Below are 19,598 nucleotides of genomic sequence, written 5' to 3'. Positions count from 1 at the left end.
CCCACCCCTGGCTGACAGGGTTTTCAGGCGTGCTCCCTCGAGTCTTTTCACACTCCTCTCCCCATCCCCACTATCCCCGTCTCCTCTGACCCTGGCCCATTCCTCCGTTCTGCACCCCGAACACACAAAAGTTGTGAGATACAAGTAAAACTTCAGAAGATGTTCCTAAATATTTTAAGTAACAATAAAATTCCCAAGTGCTTAGTATTATGTATTTGAAGTTGTTGTTGACCTAAACAATTACCATATACAAGTTTACCCAACACTGTACTTGGGGAAGCCGACATCAATTCCATAATGCGTGATAGTCACCACCACTTAACCTCCACATTTAAATGGGCAGTCGTTTATATCAGCCAAAAAGCAATAACTATAGGCCATTAGCATGAACGTCAACTTCAAAGTTGCCGGTTATAGCATATTTGTTCAATTTATTTTAGGCAGAAATAAACAGAATTGATCAGTTTCAGGAATCAAGTCCGTGATATTGTACAAGTGAAGTACACATGAAAAACTGATGCATGATTTTCTAAAATATATTTATATTTAACAAAAACAACACTGATTGCACAATAATCCCAGCAGCCAAAATTTAGTGCCCTAATTAAGTGTTTGGGTTGTTTAATTGAATGACAGGTCCTGCTCTCTGATCCGCCAGTTTCTCAATGACCGTGGCCAGGGTGAAGTAGGCGCTACGGAGCTTGGGGGTGTTTGGTCAGGTCCAGAGTCTAGCAGTATGGAAGTTCATTCAGATAGAGGTTCAGGAAGTGCAGATGCTGACGAGCGACAACAACAACATTCTTGTCATAATAGTGAGAGCATGCTCTGAATGGGAATTCCTAATCCTGCCCACAAAATGCAGCACAATTCAAACCCCAGAAGAGCAGCAGTAGCAAAGAAACAAGAGCACCAGTGAGGCAAAAATCAGCAAAGAGAGAATTCATTGAGAGAAGTGGTATTTTCCTGGATTCCACAATAAAAATATATCTACAGTTTATAGCACAATATACCGGCCATCATATATAATATGAGAAAATCGCATTGGCACGAATGCGTCCGCTATAAACAATATTTACTACTTTGCCTAAAATAAAACATTTTCAAATACAGAAAAATAACTAATTTAATAACATACACCAACAGAAAAACTACCTAGTCTTTAAAACAATTACTAGGTTACCCCTTAAGGCTATAGAGGGTTTTAAAAAAAAGATTAAAAAGCAGCTAGAGTCGTTATCCATAGGAAAAATTGCAAGTATGGCCATTGGATAAGAATAGAATTGGGCCTAGTTGTGATGCATCTCCTCCCTTGGAAATATAGCTTACCAACATTCACTTCTAGATTCACATAAAAATGGCCACTGGGGAAAAGTATTGGATCTGTTGGTGCCTGTGTACCTAGACTTCAACAAGAGTCGTCACCTTCAGAAAATCAGCAACTTGAGGAAAAATTCAAGAATTATTAGGCAGCATATAAATACAGACTCAAATACATAAAAACTACCTTATTTGCAGCCTCCAGAGAGTGAATTAGGGTTTGCAGCTCTTCTTTGTCCATCTCAATGGAAACAGGCTTCAGTCCTCCATTTTCCCGAACATCAAGGTCAAGGTTCAGCAGTGGTGTTTGAAGAAAAGCAATCTTATCACTCGACAGAGGTAACTGAAATAAAAAACATTCTAAGTGAACTTTGTAAATTCAAGTTTAAACGTCCCCTTTGGTTCGAATCAATGGATTGAATCTAGAATAGTTTGTATATTGTCCATGTACTCACGAAAGAAAACTAATTGACTTCCCATTTGTACACAGCATATTCAGCTTCCTGTACAAATGTCCAAAACACTTTGTACAGTATTCATGCATCTGTACTCCAGCTACTTACCAGTATAATTAATTGACTATTTAAAGAGTTCCAACAGTTTAAAGAACAAATGGAATACAATTCCTTGTGAAAATGAAACAAAGAAGCACTATATAGACTATTCACTTATACAACTGCAAACTAGATTGTACTAGTTTACAAAATGGGAAGTGTTTTGTATTTGTTTTGCTGCTTAATACAACAAGCAGCTTTATCATGTTTAGTGGTACTGTACACATTAGTTTAAGATTTAAAAATTGAATATAAAAAACAAAGAAGTTTATGATTTTATTACAGTCCACTTCAGCTACTTGTGAATAAGATATAAATATTTGAACCCTGCTACTGTTGAAGTATCTTCAAGAATACGCTCAACTGATTACAAACTTCATTCGTTCAGTACTCTGATATTCCCTGGCCCCCATGCTGTTTTTCCCTTCCTATTTGCCAGACATTAGCTTCCCATGCCTTTCATGGCTTTTCTGGGGATGATCAATCAATTGTGATTGCAATTATCAATCTCCTGTCACACAGCTCATTGAAGCTTGAAATCAAGGCGCATTACTGTACCTTCAAAATAAATATTTAAAATGCACTTTTTCCATAAAAAAACAATACTTTATTGGTTCACTGGAGAAATGCTGTCTTTCCATCTTTTCAGCTCAACAGCAATATTTTCAGCTCCCATTATCCCGTCAGTTAAAATCATTGCCTTTCCTTTAAATTCCAGCAACATTCTTCCCATAATACATTCTCATTTAGAGTTACTCAAACTGTACGATGAAACTATACAAGCTCCATAGCTTCAAGTGAATTGCCTTCATCAATTCTTTGCAATTCAAACTGCCTGGTTATCTGTGATGAGTGGGGTACTTTCAGTGCTTTTCAACAACTCAAAAAAAGGATATAACTTGTTCCAGACTTATTCAGTCCTAGATCTGACAGCACTGGTTTATAGCCAAGAGTTTTTGCAAATAAATCTACCATTTTGTGTTTGGTTCGTGGGACAGTATACACACAACTCTTTTGGGAGAAAAACATTAAATCATGCCCCCCGATCTGGGGGACACACCAAACATTTTCAAGGCCCTTTTTTTTGTGTTTTTTTGGGGGGTTTTTTGTATTTTTGGGGGGTTTTTTTGGGCACTAAAATCAAATTTTTTTCCAAGTGCCCCCTATAAAAGGGGAGGGGGACACTAAAAACACGGCAATTAAAAATTAAACTTTAAAACATAAAATCAAATTAAAATTTGGTTGCCGGGCCTGATGATGCACTCCAGTCCCTCCGGCGCCCACCTCTCTCGGAAGGCCGCGAGCGTACCGGTGGACACCGCGTGCTCCATCTCCAAGGACACCCTGGCACGGATGTACGCGTGGAAGAGAGGCAGGCAGTCAGGCTGAACGACCCCCTCGACCGCCCGCTGCCTGGACCGGCTGATGGCACCCTTGGCCGTGCCCAGGAGCAGTCCTACGAGGAGGCCCTCGGACCTACCCGCTCCCCTCCGCACAGGGTGCCCACAGATCAAGTGTGGGACTGAAGTGCAGCCAGAAATTGAGGAGCAGCCCCTTTAAATAATGAAACAGGGGCTGCAACCTCGCACACTCCATAAAAACATGGAACACAGACTCTTCCAGACCGCAGAAATTGCAGGCGGCCTGGGAGTCCGTGAACTGGCTTAAAAATTTGTTGCACGGCACTGCTCCGTGCACCACCCTCCAGGCCAAGTCCCCGATGAATAGTGGGAGGACTCCCGCGTAGAGTGCACTCCATCGGGGACCCCCGCCTCCTCCGGACGGCAAGATGGTACGCCATGGCGTGTCCGGACGGCAGACGAGGATGGCAAAGTTGAGAGTGTGCAGGAGCAGCCCGTACAGGAAACCCCTCCGCGCAGAACTGAAAGGCACGGAGGGGATTTCCCCGAGGCGGCTCAAGTTGTGAGGCGCCGGCTCCCGAGGGAGGTTCCGGGGTTTGGCGCCGATGAGGAATTCTGTCCGGACGGGGGTCAGTTCGGACGGGATCTCCCCACGTGCTTGAGCCTCCTCGACACACCTAACGGAGTCGGGGCCCAGAGCTGTTTTTAGCGACTCGATGGCATCGGCCGCGTGGCGGACGTTGGCAGAGTTTAGGCGCCGCACCAGCGTGTCTGGCGCCATCCAGCCCACTCCTCCGCCATCGAGCAGGTCCCTGACCCTGGTCACCTCACCAGCCACAGCCCTCTCGTCCGACTGCCACCTAAAACCTCGGTCGTGGAGGTACGGATTCCCGAGCAGCGGCTCTTGCAGGACAGCCGCCACTCCAGCCGGTGGAGAGCTGCGCTTGGTGGAGACTTTGTTCCAGACCCTGATGAGTTCCTTGTAAAAGACAGGCAGCTCCTGACAGTATACACACATCCTTCCACCAGCTCTTGGACAGGTGTCAGCAATTAAAATGCTTACATTTACTAACTACCACAAAACACAGGTGGCAGACATTTTGCTTTCAAAATCAGAAGTGTGTGAGCTTGCCCTTCTCTCTCCCTCAGCTAATACACTTTGAAGTTTAGTAAGTACTCGTCAAGCTTCCTTGGTGTTGCGCACATACATTCAGGTTCAAGTGCAGCATTCAGGTCAAGCAAGATTATAGGTGGGGTGAGGATCTTAAATAAAAACACTTAAAACACTCAAATAAAATTTACCTGAATAAAGTTTTTAAATTTTATCCGACAGCTTTTCTCCAAATGTTGTCACAGGTTGAGATAGAAGCATTCCATCATTTGATTAGTTTAAGTTATACCGATTATATCCTCAGCAAGACTGGCCTTGAGCTAATATTTACTATTCTAAGCAAAAATATCAAGACCAGGCTCAGACTTTTAGGAACGGCTAAGGCCTTCAAGTGGAAACTTTAATAACAGGCAGTAAAAAGACACAACTCAAAAAGGATATATTTAATCATGTTATTATAGAATACAGCAGAGGAGGCAGCAACTGGACCCATTGTGCCTACTCCTGCTCTTTGAAAGAGCTACAGGTATCCAATTAGTCCCACTCACCTGCTTTTCCCCCATAGTGCTGCAACTTTTTCGTTTTCAAGTGTTTATCCAATTCTCCTGGGCTTCCACCACAATTTCAGGTAATGCATTCCAGACCATAACTCGTTGCATTAAAAACCATTCTCCACCCCCGGTTCTTTTGTCAATGATCTTACATTTGTATCCTTGGGTTAATGACTCACCTGCCAGCAGTAACCGTTTCTCCTCATCTACTCTATCAAACTCCTTCAGAATTTTGAACATGTGAATTAATTATTTTTAAATTATATTTAAAATTTACTTTGGATAGTAGATATTTCAGTTAGAGAGGTGGGCCAAAAACTTGCTCACTACAAGGAGGTGCTTCACTGAAGCATGAGGATAACTAACACCAAGTCAAAGAGGAGATTAGGAGGAGAGATCAAGAGGAAAGAGGTGATCAAAGAGGAAAGTAGAGAGAGGTTTAATGAGAATTCCAGAGTGAGACCTAGGCAGCTGAAGGCATGACTACCAATGATGGGGCAAACAGATAATGCACAAGACGTCAGAGTCAAAAGAAGTTTATTCGAGGGAGAGGTAGTGATGTAGGGTTGGAGGAGGTTACAGAGGCAAGGATGGGCAAGGCTATTGCAAAGTGGGAGTTTATAGACAGTGCAGGATAAGAGGGCAACAAAGAGGGCATTATCTGAATGCAACAAAGGCATGAATGAGGACGTCAGCAGATGGGCTGAGGTGGTATGGAGAAGGACAATATCAAGGTGGTGAGAGTAGGTGGGTTCTGTGAGGGAGAGGATACGAGGGTGGAAACTCAGCTCATCGTCAAACAGCACCCCAAGAATTATGAATAATCTGGTTCAGTTCAAGATAGTGGTCGGGAAGGGAGGACTGATTTAATGACAAGGGAGCATAAATTGTGGTGGGAGCCAAAGACAATGACTTCAGACCTCCCAAGATTTAGCTGGAGGAAGTTAAGGTTCATCCCAAGACTGGGTGTCAGACAATCAAACTGGCAGCACAGAGGCAGTGGAGGAGTAGAGAGAGGTGGTAGAGAGGTAGGCCTGGATCCCGCCAATGTACATGTGGAAACTGATTCCCTATAAGCAGATGATGCAAATGAGGAAGAAGAGGGCTGAGGATAGATCCTTCGGGACTCTGGAAGCACGTAGTTGGGAATAGAAGTAAAGCACTATGATCGAGTAAGTACGAGCAGAACCAAGCGAGGACTAATCCACTGAGATGACCAGCAGAGCCATGGCTCATTCGTAGTACTCTCACCTCAGAGTCAGAAAGTTGTGGATTCAAGTTCCTCTGCTGAGACTTGTGTCAATAATCTAGGCCAACATCTCAGTGCAGTGCAGTACTCCATACCACCTCAGCCCATCAGCCCAGTGCAGTACTAAAGGAGTGCTGCATTGTTGGAGGTGTCATCTTTCAGATGAGATAAGGCCCTATCTGTTCTCTCAAGTATTTTTCCAAGAGCAGCAGGGGAGTTTTCCCCAGTGCTCTGGTCAACATTTATCTCTCAACCAACACCAATAAAAAGCAAATTATCTGGTCACTTATATCATTACTGTGTGGGATAGAAAGACGAAACTAGAAATTTACAACGCAGAAGGAGGCCATTTCGGCCCATCGTGTCCACGCCGGCCGACAAACAGCCACATGGTCCTTGGTCAGCAGCCCTGAAGGTTACATATAAACCTATGAACAATGAGCAATGGCACACAAGAGCACCCAGCCCAACAAGTCCGTCCCACACAACATGGGGGCCAAGGTAGTGATTCACATAAACCCAGACACCAGGCCAGTGCACCACAAGGCCAGAGCGGTGCCGTACGTGATGCGGGAAAAGATAGAATGCGAACTGGACCGCCTGCTGAGGGAAGGCATCATCTCGCCAGTTGAATTCAATGACTGGGCGAGCCCGATTATGCCAGTGCTCAAGGCGGATGGGTCGGTCAGGATATGTGGTGATTACAAGGCCACCATCAATTGGGTGTCACTCCAAGACCCGTACCCGCTACCGAGAGCGGAGGACCTCTTTGCGATGCTATCCGGTGGCAAACTTTTTTCAAAATTGGATCGGACCTCAACTTACATGACCCAGGAGCTGGCGAGTGAGTCGAAGAAACTGACCACCATCACGACACACAAGGGGTTGTTTGAGTACAACAGATGTCTGTTCAGGATTCGTCGGCCGCCGCGATCTTTCAGTGAAATATGGAAAGCCTCCTCAAGTCGATTCCAAGGACGGTAGTTTTTCAAGACAACATCCTCAACACGGGTCACGATACTGAAGAACACCTCCACAACCTGGAGGAGGTGCTACGCAGACTGGACCGGGTAGGGTTGCGACTGAAAAAGGCGAAGTGCGTTGCCTTAGCTCCAGAGGTAGAATTCCTGGGAAGGAGGGTAGCAGCAGCAGACGGGATCAGACCTACTGCGTCCAAAACGGAAGCGATCCAGAGAGCACCCAGACCCCGTAACACGACGGAGCTGCGTTCATTCCTGGGGCTCCTGACTATTTTGGTAACTTTCTTCCCAAATTGAGCACGCTGTTAGAGCCGCTACATGTGCTCCTACGCAAAGGTAGCGATTGAGTCTGGGAGGATAGCCAGGAAAGGGCTTTTGATAGAGCACGCAATTTGTTATAACATTAACAGTTTGTTGGAGCATATGACCAGTGTAAGAAACTTGTGTTAACGTGCGATGCATCGTCCTGTGGGGTCGGCTGTGTGTTGCAGCATGTCAATGCCAATGGTCAGTTACAGTCGGTAGCTTATGCCTCCAGAAGTCTGTCCCAGGCAGAAAGGGACTACGGGATGGTAGAAAAGGAAGCGCTAGTATGTGTATATGCAGTTAAAAAAAAAAATGCACCAGTACCTGTTTGGCAGGAAATTTGAGCTGGAGACAGATCACAAACCCCCAACATCCTTTTTGGCCGACAACAAAGCCATAAATGCGAATGCATCGGCCCGCATACAGAGGTGGGCACTCACGTTAACCGCCTATGACTACACAATTCGGCACAGACCGGGCACTGAAAACTGCGCCGATGCACTCAGCAGGCTCCCACTAGCCACCACTGAGGGAGCAACTGAGCATGATCATAGCTGTTGAAGCTTTCGAAAGCGAAGGCTCACCTGTGACAGCCCATCAGATTAAAGTCTGGAAAAATAAAGACCCGCTACTGTCTTTAGTTAAGAAATGTGTCCTGAATGGGGACTGGGCAGCCACGTACGGGGCATGCCCTGAGGAATTTAAACCATTTCATAGGCGCAAGGATGAACTCTCGATTCAGGCCGATTGCCTACTGTGGGGAAACCGAGTAGTCATGCCCCAGATGGGCAGAGAGGTGTTTATCAGAGAACTTCACAATGAGCACCTGGGCATCGTCATGATGAATGCAATTGCCAGGTCACACGTTTGGTGGCCACGGATAGATGCAGATATGGAACTTTGTGTTCGCAGGTGCAACACGTGTGCTCAGCTGGGGCAACGCACCCAAGGAAGCCCCCCTTAACCCCTGGTCCTGGCCCGCCAAGCCATGGTCACGCATCCATGTGGACTACGCAGGTCCTTTCATGGGAAAAATGTTTTTGGTTGTAGTAGACGCCTACTACAAATGGATCGAGTGTGACATTTTAAATTCAAGCACATCCTCTGCCACGGTAGAAAGTCTATGGGCAATGTTTGCCGCCCATGGTCTACCGGATGTCTTGGTCAGCGACAATGGCCCGTGCTTCACAAGCACTGAATTCCAGGACTTCCATGGCAGGCAATGGAATCAACCATGTCAGAACGGCACCGTTCAAGCCGGCCTCAAACGGCCAGGCGGAACGAGCAGTGCAGATAATCAAACAGGGATGCACAGAATCCAAAGGGGTTCCCTACAAAGCCGCTTATCACGCCTCCTGTTGGCCAATAGATCCTGACCACACTCGCTCACAGGGGTTCCACCCGTAGAGCTGCTAATGAAAAGAACGCTCAAAACCAGGTTCTCTCTTATACACCCTACTATGAAAGAAATTGTTGAGAGCAGGCGTCAGTCACAATGTGACTACCATGACAGGAATGCGAGGGCGCAATGTATTGATGTCAATGACCCTGTTTTTGTTCTTAATTACAAATGGCTTGCAGGCACTGTGATTGCCAAAGAGCGGAATAGGGTTTTGGTAGTTAACTTACCAATGGAAAAATCTGCCGCAAACACGTGGATCAAACTAAAAGGAGGTTCAGCAACCCCATAGAAGCAGAGGAAGAATACGACGTAGAGTTTACTCCACCACAGGTGACTGAACACCGGAACCAAGTGGAGGAGAGCCCAGTCACTGTGGGCAGTCCGGACAGGCCTGAGGCACCACAAACAGCAGACACTCAGGCCAGCGCCCAACAACCGGAGCCCCAACTCGGGCACTCTACAAGGGAGCGTAAACCACCAGAGAGACTTAACCTGTGATCCCAATAAGACTTTGGGGGGGGGGGGGGGGGGGAGGTGATGTCATGTATTCAACTATCATTGTAACCCATGTATAAGTTGACATAAGTTGTACACCTTGAGAACATTGACCACTAGAGGTGAACTTGTGGGAGATACTCCTAACCTGGACTTTCAGGTATAAAAGGGGAAGCTCCACCCACCTTCATCACTTGAGGTCTTGGTAATAAAGGTAACTGGTCACAGAGTGACCTTCTCTCAAGTATGGGCCTCGTCTGCATCTATACTTACATAAGAACATAAGAATTAGGAAAAGGAGGAGGCCATCTAGCCCCTCGAGCCTGCTCTGCCATTCAACAAGATCATGGCTGATCTGACCGTGGACTCAGCTCCACTTACCCGCCCTCTCCTCGTAACCCTTAATTTCCTTATTGGTTAAAAATCTGTCTGTGACTTGAATACATACAGATTCACAACCCTCTGGGAGAAGAAATTCCTTCTCAACTCGGTTTTAAATTGACTCCCCCGTATTTTGAGGCTGTGCCCCCTAGTTTTAGTCTCCCCGACCAGTGGAAACAACCTCTCTGCCTCGATCTTGTCTATCCCTTTCATTATTTTAAATGTTTCTCTAAGATCACCCCTCATCCTTCTGAACTCCAACGAGTAAAGACCCAGTCTGCTCAATCTATCATAAGGTAACCCTCTCATCTCCGGAATCAGCCTAGTGAATCGTCTCTGTATCCCCTCCAAAGCTAGTATATCCTTCCTTAAGTAAGGTGACCAAAACTGCATGCAGTACTCCAGGTGCGGCCTCACTATTACCCTATACAGTGAGGACATATCAGAGTTCGTATACATGGTCTACATACATGACATCACTTCTCCTCCTCCACATACATGACATCACTTCTCCTTCTCCTCCTCCTCCTCCTCCTCCTCCTCCTCCTCCTCCTCTCCTCCTCTCCTCCCCTCCTCCCCTCCTCCCCTCCCTCCCTCCCCCCCCCCCCGTCTTTAATGCAAATTGACTCGTACATTGATGGTGACCTGGGCTTTGCTCTTCCTGGTTGACCATTGGAGGGTCGGTTGGTAGTGAGATTTTTGCCAGTGGAGGTCCCCATGGTTTCTGGTTGCGAGTCCATGACTACTCCATTCACCCCCCCCCCCTCCCCCTCCCCAACAGAGATCATGCTAATGGCCAGTTACATGCAAGCTGCATTGAAGTTCATCACAGGAGTTTTACATTTACATCTTGGTACATTTGTTGGGTGGATTACTTTTTGTGTGGTACATTTACATGATCAGTACAGGTATATCAGTATAGGTACACAAGGACAGTCTAGTTCCAGCACGGCCAGATGAGATCCGGGTTGTCTGGTGGCGGTGCAGCGCCCCATGCTAGTGGGTCTGTGGGTGAGGTGAGCTCATTTTGCTCGAGTTGCCGGAGCTCAGGGCTCTTGCAGTTACTCCTTGTGTCGGACAGGCCCAAAGAAGCAGATGTGTCTGTGACCTCCCTGTCCTTTTCGTTTGTACAGTGTCGCTGCGGTTCGCAGGGAAGCAGTCTGAGCGAGTGAGCGTTTCGTCTAAGCGATGGTGGGGCTGCCTCGTCTTATCTAGCAGTTCGCAGGGGACTGCTGACTCACTTTCCTTGAAGGCACCGTTGTGAGCAGTCTCTAGTTTGGGATCCTGGCTGGTCCAGGTCCCGTTCGAAGGAGCCGTTGCGGGTGACCCTTTTCTCTTCGGCATTGCAGTGGTGGCGAGTGGGTTTGTTGGCTGCGCCTTTTCCACCCGGCTGGTGGGCGACGGCAGCTGACTGCAAGCATAGGCGCAGTTTACGGTTTCTGGCGAGTGGCGGTTCATGCCTTTGGGTGCCTGCAATGTTAAACCGATCGGAGTCAGGGTATCTGTTCTCCAGGGATCGTTTACTCTGCGGCTTGTCTACTTCAGTCAGCTGTGGGGACACTGATACATTGTTCTGGTCCTGGGGACGCAGGCTACAGCAGTGGGTAGCCCCCTGAAACTGTACACAACTGTTAGGTGTTCGCCCGCTACACTGGCTGATTGCAATTTGCACCCAACATCGCTCAACAACATTTTGCTCATTACAGCTGGACTTTTACATTGGTTACCAATTTCAAGCAGTTCATTCAAAAATGGCAGGTTGCTGGTCTCCTTTAAAATGGTCTTACTACTTTTACCCCAATCGTCTTCCTTGTGTGGAACCACGTGTCGTTGCTACATTAGCGCTGCACCTCATTTGGACGCCATCTTTTCCCTGTCCATGATGTCGACTGCGCGATCTTCTTTCCCAGGGATTCTGCCACTGAAGCTGGGAAGGCGCCCTCGGATCCAATCTTCCTCCCCAGGAGTCCTGCCACTGAAACCGGGAAGGTGCGTTCGGGTCATCTCGGCCGGATCATCACCACGCAGTCGTGATGAGCGATCTGTGCCTCGGGGACTGCGCGGATCTGCTCTCCGGTGCCTGGTCCAACCGAAAGTGGGGGCTTGCTCTGCCTCGGAGCATGGGGGACGTCGATCACTGGAGGGATGAAGTCTTCCTGTTCCAACGAATCTTCCCCATCCACCTTCTTCCAAGTAGCATTGGTCCATCACCTGAAACAATCTATAATGGTAAATTGTGCACCGCGCCATCATGGGATACACTTACATCCCCACTACCAACAACTGATATCAGTTCCTTGGTGTTGGTGTACAACTTTGCCTGAACCACGGGACCAGCTTGGGTCATTCAGCTTGATCGTTCCATAGCCTCTCAAAGGCTTCCTGGCTCATTACTGACAGACTCGCCCCCGTGTCCACTTCCATGAAGACTGGAACGCCATTTATCTCGACTTCCATTATCACTGGAGGACAATCTGTGGTGCAGGCATATATAATCCATACACTTGGTCCTGGGAATGAGCTGCCTCTCCGGCCATCTCCTCGTCATCCCCCCTGGATTCACAGCCATCTGCTGACTCCTCTTCCACGTGGCGAGTCACTTCTGCAGACTGATGGTGGTTTCGACAGACAATAACCTGTGAAGAAGGGCCTCATGACCGATGCCAATTATGCAGATGTCCCGCAACACATCGGGGAGGGATGCGCCGAATTCACACGGTCCTGCCAGCCTCGAGGTCGGCAGCGTACTTCGTGATTTCCTGGCCCTCGGGGCGGCGGTGTGTATAAAATCGATGCCTGGCCGTTTCGGTTAGAGTTGGTCCCGAATTAGCACTTTCAGCTTCTCCTATGACTTGGTCGTTGTTTTCTCTGGTGCAAGCAAGTCCCTGACGAGGCCGTAGACCACGGGCCCACAACTGGTCAACAGGATAGCCCTGCCTTTATCTGCCAGTGTGGCCGGATCATCGCCTACCAGGTCGTTTGCTACGAAATATTGGTTGAGCCGCTCCGTAAAGGCTTCCCAATCTTCACCCTCTCAGAACTTTTCTAATGCACAAATGTTAGTCATTTTTGCGTGAAAGTTCGTAATCTCGTCACCAGTTGTTATGTCTTTAATACTTTTATGAATGACTCCACGAGGTCTAGTATTGTACTTGAGCTGTTGTGACCTTAGTCCCATTTATTGTAACTTCAGAGTGAGGCACAAGCATGGTGGGCAGCCTTTTATACTGGGCCCTGCACACCAAGCAGGTGACCCTCAAGTCTCCCACCGCAGTGCCCTCTGGTGGCACACCTTATGTGACTATACAGTTAGTATACATGGTCTACATACATGACAATTACAACAGTGAATACATTTCAAAAGTACTTAATTGGCTGTGAACTGCTTTGGGGCATCCTGAGGTCATGAAAGGCGCTACATAAATTCAAGTCTTTCATTTCCGAGAACTAGTGTTGGAAGATACATTGTGGTTGACCGTGTTAAAGGTTATGGAGTGAGAAAGCATGATGAACAAAGTTAGAGAATGTTGTCTGCGACTCTGGGTAGAGCAGTAATTTAAATAGTGGGTTAAAGGCTTGATTTGCAATCATGAAACAATTCATAATTCCATGGGCACATTATTCTGACGATGAGGGGAGAAATCTTAGCCTAAAAATGTTGATCGTACAGTGACCGTCTAAGTAGGATCCATTTAATACTATACCTTTAGCTGCCAATCGAAATCCTGTAGTTGAGCAGATGATACAGCATTTGTTTTCTCGATTAATGCCCACTTGAGTTCCTCCTTTCTCCCTTTTAAACAGTTAAGTACTGCTTCTTGATGGGGTGCACTCAGTCCATCCAACAGCTGGAGAATCTACACAAAAACAAGAATCCAGTGTGTATTATTCAGAGCACAAGAGGTTTTGTTCCACTGTATTTTTTTCAGACTCATAAGACACTTAGTATGTATATAGAATGGTTTCTAAAAATATGACTGCTTTAATTTCACATAACATACAGGTACAATTAAAAGATGTAACAGATGCAAAACAAGTTTTAAGTGAGTGACCATAAATGACTTTAAATGTGAGAATTGAAACTAGTTTACTGTTAATTCAAAGTTGTCCAAGCAATTCTAATTATCCAATATTTGAAGAAAATACAATGCTATGGGGAGAGAATGGGGATTAGTTTAGGACTGCTCCAGCAATGAGCTGCCAGACATGATGGGCCAAATGCTTCCTCTTGTGCTATAAACGTCTATGTTCTATATCTTGTGCGTATTACATCCTCGCAGGTAGCGCACCACCCAAGAAATCATTAACAATGGATTTTCCATTTGCTCAACCAATATCACATGGAGTATAATAGCTTTCCTTGGACATTGAAAGTGTAACACAGGACAAAGCACTGCCACATGTTGAAATACATACAATTTATGCCAAACTGCATTTACTCAATTGCTATTCGATAAAGGCATGAATTGATTTTCCTGTAAAAATTGTTGCATTACTGCTCTCCGCCTTTAACACAAAAACAATGAAAACATTTCCTGTCTGCGAGAACAGAATGTCAACACTATAACTTCATTCAACAAATGAGGCTGATGACAGCAGAATACATTGAAGATATCAAACCAACATCCTTAATTAGTCAAAGATTCTCCTCATTGGCATTATAGACAGGAATTGCTGGTAGGCATTTTAGCTTTAGAAGTCAAAACACAGTTCACTTTAGTGCACACCATGGGCCCAAATTTCCCCAGCCACCTAAAGCGTCATAGGCAGCTGTGGCACACCGACTTCGTGGGGCAAAAAACACGCCGAAAATTTACCTTTTAATTTGGCCGCTCCTTTATCATTCTGGTCCCTTGGCGTGGCACTGCAGAGCCTGCAAGGGGGTGTGGGGGGTGCGGGTGGAGCTTCGGCCGCGCTTGCTCAGCGCAGCTGGCAGGGGGGCGGGACTTGGGCCCAGCGTCTCCAAGTGTCGGCAGGGGAATGCATGTCCCTTTCAGCATGCGCGCATGCACAATGGAGCAGGAAGCTTGGCAATCGGCCAATTAAAGAGAGAGCGTCCTCAGTGCATCAGCACCATTGGCAATGGACCATATATAAAGGTACGGTGTGAAGTGATTTCTGGGTGGCTGAGAGAGTGCAAAGGAGTGCTGTATAGGTGGAAGAAAGATGAGAACTGTGATTTTTCAAGATGACCTGAGTGTAAGTCCAATACACCAATGACACAAGAGCATGCAACAAGAACAAAGAATTTCCTCCATGAGGAAGTGGAGAAACTAGTCACCGTCATTGAGGACAAATGGCTGGAGCTGGATATCAGTAAGAGTGGTCCCACAAAAGTTCCACCCAAAGAAATGAGAAGACGATGGAACCTAGTTGCAGAAAAATAGTCCGCAAGGGTGAATACCGCAACATCTGGAAGCCAGTGCAAAAAGAAATGGCAGGACGTTGGTCAAGTTGTGAGTGTAAGTAATATCTTCATCTTTAAATGGAATTGCAATTGTAAATGTGACCATCTGTATATGTCCCACCCATGTGTGAAAAGTTATATTTTCATCTTGCAGAAGAAATTGGCCCACAACAAAAGGGAAAGACTTGGAACTGTAGATACTGGATTCTTTTCCCTTCAATCTGTTTCAGCGAATTCACTGACACACGAACACTTAGTCTTAGCAACATAAGACCTTTATTCTGTAGATACTCCGGCCGGGACCTGTTAAGATAAAGGGAACACTCTCGATTCGAGTCTGTCCACCTCTCTCCTGACAAGTCTTGTAACAGTACAAAAGCTCAACACTTATACATTGTTACAGCAGAACACATTTGAGTGACACTCAGTTTATACAATCATTGGTCGATTTCCCCCATAGCATACCCAATTGCAGGCTAACAACTCTTTGACATAGGGCAGGCCCTATGGATATGTTTACAGTTTCGGTCTTACAAGCATTTCCCTATTTTACGGCTGGTTAGCAGCCCCTCGTCTGACTCATGTCTGACTTTGCTTTTCGCGTAACACGTGTTTGACCACAACTCTGAGTAACCCCTTTGTTTGTGTCGACAGGGCAAATATCGCAGCTGGACAGTTTCTCTTGGCCATTTTCCCATGATCCCTTACTAACAAACACATCCGCAAACTTTCTATCTACATTCTCAGAACAGGAGGAGGGCCGCCAAATCTGCACCAACTATCACCACTGGAACAGAGGGTTGCTGCCTTGCTGAGTCGCACCTGCAGAAATAGAATCAGCTCTGCACAAGCTGGACCCACACACGAGGGTGTGGGTGAGTCATTAAAATGCATCGTCGCCCTTCAAATCAACCTGCTGACTGGCCTGCTATGCACGAGACTACGCATGCCACCCATCCTGTCCCCTCCTGTGCTGCTAACCATTTGACTGATCTGTTGTATTTTGCAGAAGATGACGACAATCCTGAACATCCTGAAGATCCACCAGTGAGACCCCCCCCCCCCCCCACAGCACCATCACCGACCCTATGAGGAAGTGCACTTTCCCAGAGATGTGATTGAGAGATGGGTGCAGCCTTTCTTTGCTGTTGTTGGAAGTGCATTGTAAAATATCCAATAAAAGATATTTTGCACTAAAACTGAATCATGTTCCATTAGGACACACAACATTTAGGAACAACTGTAAAAGGTAAAAATTCCTTACCCCTACAGTCATGCGTGCCTGCCGCCCCTGGCCCTGGCAGGTGGGCTGGCCGGTGCATTCTGCAGTCGGCAAGGTAGGACTGCTCTATTTTCAGTAGCTGATTTATCTTTTATTTTTGATGATGTTGTACAGCTGTTGTGCTGAAGATGTTGTGCAGTTGTTTAGTGCTTTAGAATCCTCTAACTCACCTTCTCCCCCCCACCACATCTCTGGCTACCCGCGCTGATTTCTTAAATGTAGGTAAGGTTTTTCTGTGCCTACAAATGTGGCCACATACACTGTCCTAAGTTAGTTTGGAGTAACTTTTAGCTGGCCAAATTTGCTTCTATGGCCAAAAGAGGTCTTTTGGAGAGAAAAAACTAAGCTAGAAAAAAAACTAACTAACTGACTTACACTGGAGCAAGTTAAATGGGGAAATTTGCAATTCTTAAGATACTCCAAAAGAAGCTACTTACTCCCCAAAAAACAGGTCAACTCCTGGGGAAATTTGAGCCCCATATTTCCAGCTTTCATCACAATAACAGATATTGTCATTTACGAACATTTATTGGAATATCACCTTAGAACTCAATCAAAGGGAAGTTGAAGATGGGGTAGTAATTTGCAAACAGAGGGCTCAAAGGTTGTGTTGATTTTGAATCAACACTAAGAATTTTTACAATTGTATTAGGAAAAGAGGGTAGTCAGCAGCAATGTTGGCTCCTTGAAAACTGATATTGCAGGCATATTGAATAATTAATTTGCATCAGTATTTACAACAGAGGAAGAGGCTAGCAGCCGGAAATCCCAAGGAAACTAATATTGAATCAAGGACAGTGACTCAATAAAATTAACGCAAGCAAAATAACAGTAATGAAGAAAATAGTAACAAATCCCCAGAAGCAGATGGTTTCCATCCCAGAGTTTTAAAAGGAAGTAGGTAAGCACATTGCAGATGCCCTAAATATAATCTTCCAAAGCTCTCTCGATTAAAGGATCGTCCTGTTAAGATTGCAAAATTGCAAATGTCACTCCACGATTGCTACATCAATTGTTACTTTTAAATGCGAGACTGATGGATTTTTGTTAACCAAATGGGCAAAACTGCGGCAAATGGATTTCAATGTAGGCAAATGTGAGATCACCCACTTTGGACCGAAAAAGGATAGAACAGGGTATTTTCTAAATGGTAACAAGTTAAAAACAGTGGAAGTACAAAGAGACTTGGGAGTCCAGGTACACAAGTCATTAAAATGTCATGAACAGGTACAGAAAGTAATCAAACTGACTAATGGAATGTTGGCCTTTAAATCTAGGACTAGAATACAAGGGGGTAGAAGTTATGCTGCAGCTAAGCCCTGGTTAGACCTGGAGTACTGAGAGGGGTTCTGGGCACTAAACCTTAGGAAGGATGGCCTTGGAGGGAGTGCAGCGTAGGTTTATCAGAATGAGACATGGACTCTAAGGGTTAATTTACACGGAGAGATTGCACCAATTAGGGTTGTATTCCCCAGAATTTAGACAGTTTAGGGGTGATTTGATCAATGTTTTTAAAATATTAAGAGGAACAGATCGGGTAGATAGAGAGAAACTATTTCTACTGCTTATGGAGTCTGGGACTAGGGGGCATAGTCTAAAAAAAATTAGCACCAGACCTTTCAGGAGTGAAATTAGGAAACTCATCTACACACAAAGGGGTCAAGTTTCAGCCTGAGTTGCTCCTAATTTTTTGGAGCAACTAGTTTAGAAGGGAGTATCTTAGAAATTGCAATTCTCAGCATTTAGTTTGCTCCAGTTTTAGTGAATTAGAATAGTTCCATTTTAGAACAGACTTTTTTTTCCCCAAAAGGGGACATGTCCAACCACTTACGCCTGCTTTGCAAGTTTAGGCAGCGAAAACTTACTCCAAGCTAACTTAGAATGGAGTATGTGTAAATTTTGTACGTTCAGAAAAACCTTGCCTACACTTAGAAATCAGGCATAAGGAAGGGGGGGGAGAAAGAGGAGGGAAGGGAAGTTTACAAACATGAAAGACACTACTTTTACAAATAAAGAGCCATCGTCAATAATAAATGATAAAATCAATCAAAAAAAATTTAAAAATGAATAAAAAATTAAGTTTCTACTCACTGACTGCAGGCACCAGGAACCTCCAACAGCCTGCTGGGGCAGGGCTCCCCCAGTGTCAATCTGTCAGTGTCTGTGTTTCTGACAGAGGAGGGGGAAGAGGAGGGGGAAGAGGAGGGGGAAGAGGAGGGGGAAAGGAGGGGGAAGAGGAGGGGAAGAGGAGGGGGAAGAGGAGGGGGAAGAGGAGGGGGAAGAGGAGGGGGAAGAGGAGGGGGAAGAGGAGGGGGAAGAGGAGGGGGAAGAGGAGGGGGAAGAGGAGGGGGAAGAGGAGGGGGAAGAGGAGGGGAAGAGGAGGGGGAAGAGGAGGGGGAAGAGGAGGGGGAAGAGGAGGGGGAAGAGGAGGGGGAAGAGGAGGGGGAAGAGGAGGGGGAAGAGGAGGGGGAAGAGGAGGGGAAGAGGAGGGGGAAGAGGAGGGGGAAGAGGAGGGGGAAGAGGAGGGGGAAGAGGAGGGGGAAGAGGAGGGGGAAGAGGAGGGGGAAGAGGAGGGGGAAGAGGAGGGGGAAGAGGAGGGGAAGAGGAGGGGGAAGAGGAGGGGGAAGAGGAGGGGGAAGAGGAGGGGGAAGAGGAGGGGGAAGAGGAGGGGGAAGAGGAGGGGAAGAGGAGGGGGAAGAGGAGGGGGAAGAGGAGGGGGAAGAGGAGGGGAAGAGGAGGGGAAGAGGAGGGGGAAGAGGAGGGGGAAGAGGAGGGGGAAGAGGAGGGGAAGAGGAGGGGGAAGAGGAGGGGGAAGAGGAGGGGGAAGAGGAGGGGGAAGAGGAGGGGGAAGAGGAGGGGAAGAGGAGGGGAAGAGGAGGGGAAGAGGAGGGGAAGAGGAGGGGGAAGAGGAGGGGGAAGAGGAGGGGGAAGAGGAGGGGGAAGAGGAGGGGGAAGAGGAGGGGGAAGAGGAGGGGGAAGAGGAGGGGGAAGAGGAGGGGGAAGAGGGAGGGGGAAGAGGAGGGGGAAGAGGAGGGGGAAGAGGAGGGGGAAGAGGAGGGGGAAGAGGAGGGGGAAGAGGAGGGGAAGAGGAGGGGGAAAGAGGAGGGGGAGAGGAGGGGGAGAGGAGGGGGAAGAGGAGGGGAAGAGGAGGGGGAAGAGGAGGGGGAAGAGGAGGGGGAAGAGGAATACTATCTCTCTATGA

The 19,598-nt window shown here is 46.7% G+C and overlaps 1 protein-coding gene across 1 annotated transcript in view; it reads right to left on the bottom strand.

The window, feature by feature from the left end:
• commd8 (COMM domain containing 8) overlaps positions 1–19,598 on the bottom strand; it is a 63,219-nt gene that overhangs the window by 21,288 nt on the left and 22,333 nt on the right. The window contains exons 3-4 of the mRNA XM_070863067.1: positions 13,412–13,564; positions 1,505–1,660 (exon numbers count right to left, since the gene is read on the bottom strand). Coding sequence (XP_070719168.1) covers positions 1,505–1,660; positions 13,412–13,564 — 309 coding nt within the window. The remainder of the gene's footprint in view (positions 1–1,504; positions 1,661–13,411; positions 13,565–19,598) is intronic.

Source organism: Pristiophorus japonicus, chromosome 2 (genome assembly GCF_044704955.1).
Source record: "Pristiophorus japonicus isolate sPriJap1 chromosome 2, sPriJap1.hap1, whole genome shotgun sequence".
Lineage (NCBI taxonomy): Eukaryota > Metazoa > Chordata > Chondrichthyes > Pristiophoridae > Pristiophorus > Pristiophorus japonicus.
The sequence above is the reverse complement of the archived record's forward strand: the minus strand, read 5'-3'. Positions and strand labels throughout refer to the sequence as shown.